The following is a 13,318-nucleotide window of genomic DNA, read 5'->3' on the forward strand; positions in this document are numbered from 1 at the left end:
GAGGATTAGACATGTAGGCAGTATGGAGGAAAGTCCACCGATCCAACCATAAGAGTCATTGGAGCTATTACCATATTGCACCCATCCGATCATTTCAGATCAATGAGAATATGAGAAGAGCTTTGGGTTGATTTCAAACTAAGCACTGGGAGAAAGACAGACATGGAAAAAGATACTCAATATGGCTGCGGGAATAGTTAGGAAAAGTGTGGCTTTAATGTAAACACAACATTCGATTGGCTCAGCACAAACATTCCACATGAGAGAGCAACCAATAAACTACGGAGAAGGAAGGGGTGCAGAACAAAAGCATTCACAGTAAAAAAAAAAGAAATCTGGTATAATCATATATATACAGTACGGTGTTTAAGATGAAAATGGAAAGGGGGATTGAGAGAAATGAGGAACGACACGTGATAGAGGGATAGGATGCATCTTCAGGTGCACAGGTGAATGAGTGGAGAGCAGTACTTTTCCTCTGTGAAAAGAGAGAACTTGACAGCCGGGGTTTGACTGTGGCCTGCTCAGGGTTGAGGTCAGGGGGTATGGGTTAGGGTTAACCCAAACTCCCCACTGAGAGACTGCTGCTGAATTCCAACTCTACCCCAGCCCCTGCCGCTTGGGCACGCCTGTAGATCTAAAACGATTGTATATATATATATATAAGCAATTTGGCAAAAATACCACCCACTCTATCAGAAGAGAAGGTGACACAATTACCATATTGTCTAACCCATTCACCTCCATGTACTATATTTAGTACAATATCAAAATGTGCCACTGAACAAATTCTATTTGGTGTAAATGCATTACATTTGGTGATAACATAGTTAGTACAAGTGTCTAGACAGGCCACATTGATGTTTTAAGATTGTCATTATCTATCATACCTCCAAAATTGGGATTTTGTGACAATAATAATCATTAAAATGACTTCAGCATATGTATTTTGAAATACATTTCAGAATTATATAGTTTAAAAGCTTAAAGTATTGTTCTTTGACCTGTTTAAGCCCAAATCTGCCAAATAGATGATTCAACTTGTTGTTTGTGAACTACAGCCATTTCTGTATCGTACTATATTTAGTCTTTGGACACATGGGGTAACTGTGTTTTACACATTACCTGAATCATGTCATGTGAATACATGTTCAAATGATCAGATCTTAATCATTTTTGGTAAATAGATTGTCCGGACCAATATAAATATGAAAACAATATCGAAAGAAATCCACTCACTCTCTCACACACACACCTCTAGAATACATGCAGTATTTACAAATCCAATGAAGACTGCAGAGAGAGACATTTTACAACATGTTCTCTCTTTCTCAGATCTTAAACATGTTCAGATCATAATGTTTGCTATATAGAGTTTCTAGACCAATATATGAATATAAAAACAATATATAAATAAATCCACATGCAGTATAAGCAAATTCAATGGAGTAATTTTATCACACACACACACATAGCACAGACATACACACACACATACCACAGACATACACACACACATACCACAGACATACACACACACAGGTGTGCATTGATGTCTGTGGTGTGTATACACACGCGTGTGCTTGTGAGAGAGGGAGAGAAAGAGGGAGAATGCTGTAGCAGGCCTCACTCACCATTGACTTACATTGGATTTGCTTATGCTGTATAATATACTATAGGAGTGTGTGTGGATTTCTTTAGATATTGTTTTCATATTTATATTGGTCCAGACAATCTATATACCAAAAAAGATTAAGATGTGAACATGTTTAAGATCTGAGAAAGAGGGACAATGCTGTAAAATCACTCACTCTCCAGTCTCTATTGACTTGCATTTGATGGGATTATACTGCATGCACTCTAGGAGTGTGTGTGTGGATTCTTTAGGTATTGTTTTCATATATATATATATATTGGTCCGGACAATCTATATGTCAAAAATGTAAAAGATCTGATAATTTGAACATGTATTTACAGGACTTGATTCATGAAATGTGTAAAAAAAAACAGTAACCCCATGTGTCCAAAGACTAAATATAGTACAATATCAAAAGCGTACATTGTAGACAAACTCTTTGACCAATGTAAAATAATTCTTCACATTTGTCCATCAGTAAACTCAGAGAACATGTGTACTAAAGGATATTATACATTTCCGTTATGGACATGAAAAGGTTAAACCAATCAAATCCTTTCAAATCTACAGGACTGCCTAGAGAGGGTAGTATGAATGGATTTGGAATTCAGCATGCTTGCTTACAAGGGTCATCCTGAGCTAAGCACTGTGTGGCTTATCTAATCTACAAATTACCTCAACTTCCAAATAACTGAGCATTCACATATTCATGTTTTATTACATAAAGAGCACCTAGGATGACCCTTTTGAACAAGCAGAGAGACTGGTCAGTGGTCTGTGGCTGTCCTCTCCTAAAACTACAAATCTGTAAGGACTAGTGAGTGAAAACAACACGGTGGAAACCTATCCAGTCCTTTCATCTCAGTGATAAGTGATAAGTGAGAGGAGACCAGGAGACAACCATATGATACATCACTGACCAGTGGACTTGAGTGTGCAAGTCTAAAATGATAACCTATTCCCCATATGATGTACTACTTTTGAAGAAGTAGTACACTACATGGGAGGTGACATTTGAGACGGTCCATCAGAGCAGCTCTAGACCCTCTGAGACTGAGACAGGAAGTGGTGTTCCACCGGTCTGACAGGACAGGAAATAAATATGTGGCACGGGATTCTAGGAGGTAGGAGGAAGCATGGAGGGCATGAGGTTGAAATAAAACCCATAAATAATTTGATGATAATAAAGCGTACGCGTCCCTTCAATTACATTATATTGTAAAGATAGTGTGAAAGTGATCAATGATCTCTAATTCTATTCCCCTATCTGTCATGCTCAGAAGGTTGGCACTGATATCACACTTTCCCGACACAGATATATCATTGGCTGACAGGCATTTCATCACACTGCAGGAGGCCAATGGCAGAGCCTGCCACACAAACATAACCGCCCCCCCTTCTGGATGTTTGAAAGAGAGAGAAATAAAACAGAGCAGAAGGAGCTCATGTAGAGCAGCCCTGTGTGAGTCCAACAGAGAGGGGGGTTCTATCCAACGCTGGACAGAACCCCCACTACGCGCCCCAGCTACCAGTACCTCCCCTATTACATCATCAACTAGAGCACAACATCACCTCTGCAAACGGAGCACCAAGGGGTACATTCATTGGGGCTCAATGTTCTGGATGTTGCAGATAGAGATGTTATGTTTAGAACTGACACAAATCTCTATCACAAGGAAAAGAGGACCTTCTCCGCTCTATGCATAGCATTTCTATCTAATTTGCTGCGAAACATGGCACGAAAACAGAATATACCCCTTGGACCTTCCCTTTTCTGATTCACATCTTACAGTTGTTCATACAATCAACAACAAAACATGAAAGACATTCAGTAGGAAACACATGTTGATAACAAATAAACAAAAGAGGGGTGGTGGAATTCTGAAATTAAAAAAAGGAATAGAGGAACAGAACATGGCAAAGAATCCGTCGTGGTGTCTGGCGGCAGCTCTTTGGGTCCCTTTGGACGTGTAGATTTACATAATTATGCCTTTTAATATCATCAAAATTATTATTATTATTAACCACCTCACACCCTCCAATGCAACCTCTGTGCAGGGCTAGGCCTCAGTATAAGCCACACCCCCTCAGGTTGTTGGCGATGATGATGTCAGTGACTGCGTCAAACACTACCTGGATGTTTCCTGTGTCAGTGGCACAGGTCAGGTGACAGTAGATCTCCTTGTTGGGCGAACGGCTCTTACTCTCAAATTGCACCTGAATGTATGCGGTAGCATCATCATAAGTGTTAGCACCTATGGGGGGATTGGGAGGAAAGGTGGGTGAGGGCGAGAGAGAGGAGAAAGAAGAGTGGGAGAGGAAGAGATATACAGTGCCAGAGAGTGAGAGAGACGTACGACCATCTGTTGTGCATGTATGTCTGTCTGAGTTTGTGTATATGCGGACCGGAGGGAAGTCTTACCTGTATATTCAGGGAAACAGATACTCAGTGGTGACTTCTTAATCTTCTCCTCGAACAGATCCTTCTTGTTGAGGAAGAGGATGATGGAGGTGTCGATGAAGAACTTGTTGTTACAGATAGAGTCGAAGAGCATGAGGGACTCGTGCATGCGATTCTGCAGAAAATACCAAATAAGACAGATGAGATGCATGTTTGAGAATATGTGTGGTGTGTTTGTGAGTAGTATGAAGTGTGTGTGAAGTACTTACAGTGGTTTCATCCTCATGCAGAACCTGATCATAGCCACTTAGCGCCACACAGAAGATAATGGCCGTCACATCCTCAAAGCAGTGAATCCACTTCTTTCTCTCTGACCTCTGACCTCCAACATCAAACAGCCTAAAAGAAACATAAGAGTTATAAACGTACCATAACATACACTACAAATATGCTACAAACAAATATACTGGACTGGTTGTGTACTGTATGTGTAAATCTATGTGTGTGTGGTGGGTGTAACCTAAAGTGCAGGTTTTTGAAGGTGAAATGGGTCTCCACGATGCCAGTGGTCTTGACTCGGGTTCTCAGGATGTCCTGCTCGGTGGGCTGGTAGTCAGCAGCACCAATACGGTCTAAACTGTCCAGGTAGCTAATGAGAGAAAGAAGGAAGGAGAGGGGGAAATGGGGGAAAAGGTACCATCTAGAACCTAAAAGGGTTCTTTGGCTGTCCTCATAGGAAAACCCTTTGAAGAACCCTTTTTGGTTGCAGGTAAAACTCTTTTGGTTCCAAGTAGAACCCTTTCCACAGAGGGCTCTACATGGAACCCAAAAGTGTTCTACCTGGAACCAAAAAAGGTTGTATCAAGAACCAAAAAGGGTTCTCCTATGGGGACAGCCGAAGAACCCTTTTGGAACGCTTTTTTCTAAGAGTGTAGAGCTTCAAAAATACAGTGCGAAGACTAACCTTTGCACTGTAAAGACTAACCAACGCAGTCACTTCAAAGACTAACCTTTGCACTGTGTTACTGTTCAAGAACAGGTAGCTAATTCCAATTTTCAGTTTATGTGAGTATGTTATGTAAGTGGAACTTTCTCACAAATCTCTCATTGACGTCAAAGCATGAATTGTGCTTAATTAAAAGTCTCATGCATTCTGATATGTTTGGTCCCTTAGTGTGTACTCACTAGGCAGCAGAATCATTGAGCTGGTACTCCCTGGCCCTGTTGAAACACTCCTGGGTCCCGGCATCGGCCCACAGACGCTTCATAGCTGTCAGCAGCTCTGCTGAGTAGGGCTCTGTGTCCTCCATACGAGTGACCACATCACACACCAGCTTAGCATCCGCCTGGACACACACATACATAACATATTATGTACAAAAGATATGTGTAAGCACACACTTACACAAGCACACATACACAAACAAAAACACATGCATAGATTTATTAAGACACATATGAGCTGAAGACTGTATAGCTGAATTCCTGGATGTGTACCACCATACCCCACTGGAATCCTCATTGAGGTCTGCTTTGCAGTGCACTTTGAAGTAAGGTTTTGAAAGGGCCATTGGTTGTACACTATGATGAACCCTACCCGGTGCAGGGAGCATGTACCCACCTTTCTGTCCTTGTCTGCGTACTCGATGCCCAGAGAGTCCATAGCTCGGAGGACGGCAGCCAAACTCTGGATGGTGTTGCTGTAGACCACAGGCTTATACTGCTTCACATCATCCCCAGAGAAGCCATCCTCATGGATAATCCTGCATACACACACACACACACACACACATCAGAACACATACAAAATAACACACACACACGTACTGTACGTAGGCTAAGTGTGCATGCATGAGCGCACACACACAAACATTCATACTTCAGTGAACCCATGTTTCAGCATACGCTTTAGTGTATGTGCATGTGTACGCGCGTGCATGTGACCAAGAACAGGGTTGTCTCTGAGCTCTGAGTATCGAGCAGCACCTGCTCCTTAGCACACACCCAGATACACGCAGCACATCACTGGCTGCTACCCCTCTTCTCTTTTCTTCTCTCTTTCACACACAAACACTCACTCACACCTCAGCAGCATCAGCAGCAGCCAATATAGCCACTTAAGGTTTCAGATTTGTAATGGCAAAAGTGGTCTGTACATTTAAACCACTCTTAACAACATTGACGTGAAATGCTCTGATATTGAGGATCGGATTATAAATCCATTACACCAGCCTAGTGTGGAATACACTAAAGAAGTATACCATCGACTTCAAAAGGTGAATAATCCATAGGTATGAAAATCTTATTCTTACAAAGTAAGGTGGTTCACACATTATGTAACACATTTTTCAATGACCTTTTCTTATATTTTTTTATTTTCACAGATGTTCAAGCTGTATAGCCTTCCTCAGTATGTGCCTTTCTTAAATGTGTGTGTACCACTTTGCCAGTCTGTACTAGTACACTATGATTAAATTCTATTAAAACATTATTGTTTTTTTAATAATTAAGGTGTTGGTTTTAAATAATACAGATTGTTGTATACCATTATCAATTTACCTTGCTACATACAAACATACACACACACACACACTTTTTTTCTAATTTGGCACACAGAAAAATGAGTCCATGATTAACTTGGTCAAAGAAAATGGTGTAACCGGTGTGAAATGGCTAGCTAGTTAGCAGGGTGCGCGCTAATAGCGTTTCAATCGGTGACGTCACTCGCTCTGAGACCTTGAAGTAGTTGTTCCCCTTGCTCTGCAAGGGCCGCGCCTTTTGTGGAGCGATGGGTAACAATGCTTCGTGGGAGGCAGTTGTTAATGTGTGCAGAGGAGCCCGGGTTGGGGCGAGGAGAGGGACGGAAGCTACACTGTTACATTGGTGCCGTGACCCGGATCACTGGTTGCTGCGGAAAAGGAGGAGGTCAAAAGGGGGTGAGTGTAACCGGTGTGAAATGGCTAGCTAGTTAGCGGGGTGCACGCTAATAGCATTTCAATCAGTTACGTCACTCGCTCTGAGACCTTGAAGTAGTTGTTCCCCTTGCTCTGCAAGGGCTGCGGCTTTTGTGGAGCGATGGTTAACGATGCTTCGTGGGAGGCAGTTGTTGATGTGTGCAGGTTCGAGCCCAGGTAGGGGCGAGGAGAGGGACGGAAGCTACACTGTTAGGTGGCCTGTAGGTGACGTTGTTATAAGCAGTCTCACTTAAACCCTCATATCCGCAGCCCGTTTGACCTCAACACTTGAATCTTTGCATGTAGGTGTCTTTCCGCAAGCTGAACAAATTTGCCACAAGGACCCATAAGGTCCTTCGGGATAGATTTTCCTCCATCTTGGAAATTTGTGAAAACCTTTTTAAAAAAGTACTCTTGCGTTTCCTTAGTTTGAGAAAAACTAAGGGATTGGTTAAGTGATGGCTGAGTTATAAATAAATCCACTTCACTTCAGTTTGAAACTTTTATAGTCAGCAAAGACATTAACATGATGAACCATGTTAACTTTGGCATTGAGATCTTTAAAAAAAGAAGGAAACTATTAACAATTCACTTTTTTGACTATGTAATGCTAATGCTTAAAATAATCACAAAAATAATCTTCTCATGGACTAAAAGTCAAATTCACTCCAAATGTGGTCTTTGTACTCATCACAATAGTCCCTAACGAGTTTGAGAAAATAACACTGATGAATTCAAAGACGGCCACCTGTAGATGCATATTAGCACATACACTAACTAAAATGCTAAAATATGCTCAAAATACTTCAAACATCTTCTATTTATGAACCATAAGACCAAATGACACCAAATTTGAAATGTAGGCCCACAGTACTTGCTTTAACTTAGTTTGAGAAAAGATCAAAAGATGGCTGAGTTATTGACAAATCAAAAATCTGTTTTTATTTGTGTATTTAAACCACTGTAAATCCACTCTGATCTTGTGTCCTTTCTGTCATCCTGAGAACCCCATTCATTGCTGCTCGCAGCTACACTACATGGCCAAAAGTATGTGGACATCCCTTCAAATTAGTGAATTTACCTATTTCAGCCACACCCATTGCTGACAGGTGTATAAAATCGAACACACTGCCATGCAATCTCCATAGACAAACATTGGCAATAGATTGGCCCGTACTGATGAGCTCAGTGACTTTCTACAGGGCACCATCATAGGATCCCACCTTTCCAACAAGTCAGTTTCGTCAAATTTCTTCTGCCCTGGTCAACTGTAAGTGCTGTTATTGTGAAGTGAAAACGTCTAGGAGCAACAACGGCTCAGCCGCGAAGTGGTAGGCCTCACAACCTCACAGAATGGGACCACCGAGTGGTGAAGCGCGTAACGCGTAAAAATCATCTGTCCTCGGTTGCAACACTCACTGCTGAGTTCCAAACAGTCTCTGGAAGAAACGTCAGCACAATAACTGTTTGTCATGAGCTTCATGAAATGGGTTTCCATGGCCGAGCACCCGCACACAAGCCTAAGATCACCATGTACAATGCCAAGCATTGGCTGGAGTGGTGTAAAAATCACCGACATTGGACTCTGGAGCAGTGGAAATGCGTTCTCTGGAGAGATAAATCACTCTTCACCATTTGGCAGAACACTATCTGCCCCAATGCATAGTGCCAACTGTAAAGTTTGGTGGAGGAGGAATAATGGTCTGGAGCTGTTTTTCATGGTTCGGGCTAGGCCCCTTAGTACCAGTGAAGGGAAATCTTAACGCTACATCATACAATGACATTCTAGACAATTCTGTGGTTCCAACTTTGTGGCAACAGTTTGGGGAAGATATTTTCCTGTTTCAGCATGACAATGCCCCCATGCACAAAGCTAGGTCCATACATAAATGGTTTGTTCAGATCAGTGTGGAAGAACTTGACTGGCCTGCACAGAGCCCTGACCTCAACCCCACCGAACACCTTTGGGATGAATTGGAACGCCGACTGCGAGCCAGGCCTAATCGCCCAACCTCACTAATGCTTGTGGCTGAATGGAAGCAAGTCCCCACAGCAATGTTCCAACTTCTAGTGGAAAGCCTTCCCAGAAGAGTGGAGGCTGTTATAGCAGCAAAGGGGGGAAACCAACTCCATATTAATGCCCATGATTTTTGAATGAGATATTTATTATTATTATTATTATTACACTCTTTTGTAAAACATGATAGGGAATCTCAAGGGGTTTATCGTGTCAATAAAATTCTAGCAAATAAACGTATGGATGTAAGCACATCCACACACACACCATTATCAATATACATACATACAAAAGTACACAAATGCACACACATATGTACACACACAAGGAGCCAATGCTATCTCAGCTCCAGGATCAGTTTTCCCTTTCCTGATCCTGGCATTATGTAATATAACCAATGTAACATATGTAGTTCACAACAGAAGCCGCTCCTGAGCGATGCTTTTGGGTAACTGTCTGTACCGCTAGGGAGAACCCCCAGGATAATTAAATATGGAGAGAGTGCTAGAATGGAAGGAAACAGAGTGGAGTAGAGGGAGTAGTGTGTGTGATGGAAAAAGCAGGGTGTGTGTGGGGCAGATGAGACTGAGCTGAGGTACAGTGAATGCACTGAACCCAACATTTTTTAAATTTTGAAAGGATGTCTGCATAGCAACAGTCATGTTTTATTATGTGCATGAAAATATTATATAATGTGCTTTTCCGGTTGGGCCCTGGATACAGAGGTCTTCTTTAAAGAAGAAATCTAGTAACAGGGTTTAGAAAAAGAACAGTGATTTAGATGAGAGAGTGGTTTAGACGAGAAAGGGAAAGGTTTAGATGAGGTTTTAGATGCCACATTTTCTGAGTAAATCCGCTTTATAGGCAAAGTACTCTCAGCGATATCAGGCACTTAAAGCCATTAAGATTAAAGCAGAGATATTTGCTAATGGAACTGTAGTGTAGTGACCACACTAATACACACATACACACACATTGGCTGCACACAAACACACACAAACACACACACACAGTCACAAACACCCATGTATTCGCCCTCCCTCTTTTTCGATAAGACACATAAAAAACCTCTGGGTAAATTTCAGCACCGTATCAGTGGACAGCACCCCTGTGGCCTGCTACTGACCGTGAGCACCGCCTCCGATTACCGTCTACAGGAGGTGCTCGAATCACTGACAGAGGTACGGTCTCTGAGGAAACATGGCGGAGCTAGCGGCTCAGCCTCACTATGGGCAGGGGAGGCGCAATCTCAGGCCTCGTCAAAGACGCCTATGTCAGAAAAAAACTGCACTTACTTCATCTGTTTGACGATGGTGCTTTTGCCCGATTCTCCTCCCCCTAAAGGGAATAGAGAGCAGAGTGAGAGTCGGTCGTCTTTAGGTGACATGACATCAGGACCACGGAGAGCGCTTGCCGCCCCGGCCCGGCTCTCTGCAATCTACATCAACATCAACCGAACTGTGTAGAACGGGCAGCCCCGTTATAAACGGTGTCTTACCAAGCAGTAGCAGTTTCACCTCCTTTGCGGCAGTGACTCCATCATCCTTCAGGTTTTTCTCGATGGCTTTGCTCCTGTCCAGAGCAGCGCGCTCCTCAGCGCTGAGTGTACATCCCATGTCTAGAGCCGAATGAACAATCCCTTCTTCTCCTCTATTCCGCCCTGTCCCTCGCCGACTCAATCTGTATGTTTGTCTCTCTCTCTCGCTCGTTCAGTCTGCTACAGCATGAGGCCCGGATTGAGGGCAAGTGAAGCCGGCTCCGAACAGGGTTTTTTCTCCGTGGCTCTATGGATTGCGCTCCGTCCCTCTTGGAGCGGGGGGTGGGGTCGTTGTGTTCGAGCCTCGGGGCTGAGGGGTCTCTATAGGGCGGCACTGATGACAGCGAGCGCGAGCGATCTCATCGTTCAATCTCTTCACAATAACCGACAGAGAGCGGAGGGGAAGGGAAGGCAGTGTGCGCGAGACTCACCTAGCGCAGACAATCTCGTTGACGTCAGAGCCAAGGCAAGCGCTAATCGTCAGATGCGACCACATTCAAAGGGGGATTTTATAGACACATTTTGCTTTCGTGGAATAATTTCGCTGAATATACAATGTATAATATGCCTTTTTATTATACAAGGGGCGTGGTCTCGCACGATACTGGAAGTGGGCTATTCTTGTCTTCCGTGTCCTTATAAATAGACTGTATAATCCACTAGGAGTGGGTAAACATTAGCCTATAACGTTAGCCTTTTTATATTAGACATTTTAGTCATTTAGCAGACACTCTTATCCAGAGCGATTTACAGGAGCAATTAGGGTTAAGGGCCTTGCTCATGTAATGTCAACAGCAACAATAGGCTACACAAGGTAGTACAACACAATATCATTACATTTCAATTGTATTAATTATTAATCTAGCAATTGCTTTTATCCTGTGTGTGTGTGTTATGTTGCTTGCATGTATGTATTATGGGTGTGTGTGCGTGTGTTTATGTCTGCAGTGCAGTATGTGTAAAAGTGAATGTGTGTGTATCTGTGTGTGTCTCTGTGTCTGTGTCTCTCTGTGCATGTGTGTGTAACTCTATGTGTGTATGTGTGTGCACATTAAAAGCTTCTAATCCACATGCGGAAAAAGTGGAGTGGTAAGGTGTGAGGGTTTTTACAATGGACTATACTGACACCAAAAGCCTGAATTACCATTTAAACCTACAGCCTTACAAGTACATTCTGCAAAAACCTTCGCCAGGTCAATCCTATAGCCTTCATAAACTATGCCCCAAGCTCTTACCATAATGCAACAGGACATACAGTGAGCTCTAAAAGTATTGGGACAGTGACACGTTTTGTTGTTTTGGCTCTGTACACTACTCCAGCACTTTGGAATTATACAATGACTATGAGGTTAAAGTGCAGACTGTCAGCTTTAATTTGAGGGTATTTTCATCCATATCGGGTGAACCGTTCGGTTGAGAAATAATCCCATATTCCTAGCACGCAATGATTACATTAAGCTTGAGACTCTAGAAAACTTGTTGGATGCATTTGCTGTTTGTTTTGGTTGTGTTTCAGATTATTTTGTGTCCAATAGAAATTAATGGTAAATAATGTATTGTGTCATTTTGGAGTCACTTTTATTGTAAATAAGAATAGAATATGTTTCTAAACATTTCTACATTAATGTGGATGCTACCATGATTACGGATTGTCCTGAATAAATCGTGAATAAAATGACTGAGAAAGTTACAGACGCACAAATGTCACCCCCCCCCCCCCCCCCAAAATACTAACCTCCCCTGTTATTGAAATGCTGAGAGTTTGGTATGTCTTGGGGGTATGATATTTGTGCCTCTGTAACTTTCTCAGTCATCATTATTCACAATTTATTACACACTGTGTGTATACACACACATACACACATAGTTGCACACACACGCATAGAGACACAGACACAGTGACATACACAGATTAACTTTTACAAATACTGCACTGCAGACATAAACATACACACACACGCTCACCAATGCATACATGTAAGCAACATAAGACACACAAATGCATTCAACAAGTTTGTAGTCACAAGCTTGATGTAATCATTGTGTGCTAGGAATATGGGACCTATACTATTCTTTTGACTACTTTAATACACGTAAGTGAATTTGTCCCAATCATTTTGGTCCCCTAAAATGGGGGGACTACAGTATGTACAAAAAGTGCTGTAATTTCTAAACAGCTCACCTGATATGACCCTCAAATTAAAGCTGACAGTGTGCACCTTAACCTCATAGGTTTAACCTACATCCAAAGTGCTGGAGAACAGAGCCAAAACAACACTAAATGTGTCACAGTGTGTGTGTGGGCTCGTATTACTATCCTCGTGGCTACCGGAAATCCCCAAAAGTCCCCACAAGGATAGCAAAACAAGGAAAATTCTCCCTTGTGGGAATATCTCCCAGGTCCCCATGAGGACAAAGGCTGTTTTGAACGTAGGGGTCAGGTTTAAGGTTAGAATTAGGGTTAGAATTTAGGTTTAGGGGTTAGGGAAAATAGGATTTTGAATGGAAATACATTTTAGGTCTCCACAAGGATCCACAAGGATCGTAAAACATTTACTATGTGTGTGTGTACATGGATTAGACACTGCCCATTTCCCAAAGTTGACACATTTTTTTTACCTGGGTGATATTTCCGTAGACTGTAGGGTATTTCAGAAAGCAGGATCAAAGGGTTTCCTAAAGATTCTACGTAGTAATCCATAGTAAAACATTTTATCAGGATCTTGGAAGTGGAAGTGAAATACAACTCTCAACGTGAATGGAAGCAATGGGC

At 42.3% G+C, this 13,318-nt stretch overlaps 1 protein-coding gene across 1 annotated transcript; it reads right to left on the minus strand.

Annotated features, from left to right (window-relative positions):
* Positions 1 to 194: 194 nt before the first annotated feature.
* LOC106587424 (guanine nucleotide-binding protein G(o) subunit alpha) lies at positions 195 to 11,050 on the minus strand. The gene is made up of 8 exons (XM_014175801.3): positions 10,507 to 11,050; positions 10,304 to 10,346; positions 5,659 to 5,800; positions 5,223 to 5,383; positions 4,558 to 4,686; positions 4,307 to 4,436; positions 4,059 to 4,212; positions 195 to 3,891 (listed from the first exon to the last, which is right to left on the minus strand). The coding sequence occupies exons 1-8, from the start codon at positions 10,622 to 10,624 to the stop codon at positions 3,704 to 3,706; spliced, it is 1,065 nt and encodes a 354-aa protein (XP_014031276.1). The 5' UTR covers positions 10,625 to 11,050; the 3' UTR covers positions 195 to 3,703.
* Positions 11,051 to 13,318: the final 2,268 nt, after the last annotated feature.

The sequence above is a fragment of the Salmo salar genome, chromosome 26 (genome assembly GCF_965601325.2).
Source record: "Salmo salar chromosome 26, fSalSal1, whole genome shotgun sequence".
NCBI lineage: Eukaryota > Metazoa > Chordata > Actinopteri > Salmoniformes > Salmonidae > Salmo > Salmo salar.

Excerpts from the sequence above, each read along its gene's own strand:
- LOC106587424 (XM_014175801.3), bottom strand. The coding sequence starts at position 10,624 with ATGGGATGTACACTCAGCGCTGAGGAGCGCGCTGCTCTGGACAGGAGC. Across the intron at positions 4,687-5,222 it reads CTCAATGATTCTGCTGCCTA|CTACCTGGACAGTTTAGACC; the intron begins GTGAGTACACAC and ends TTCTCTCATTAG. Across the intron at positions 4,213-4,306 it reads TGCATGAGGATGAAACCACT|AATCGCATGCACGAGTCCCT; the intron begins GTAAGTACTTCA and ends TATTTTCTGCAG.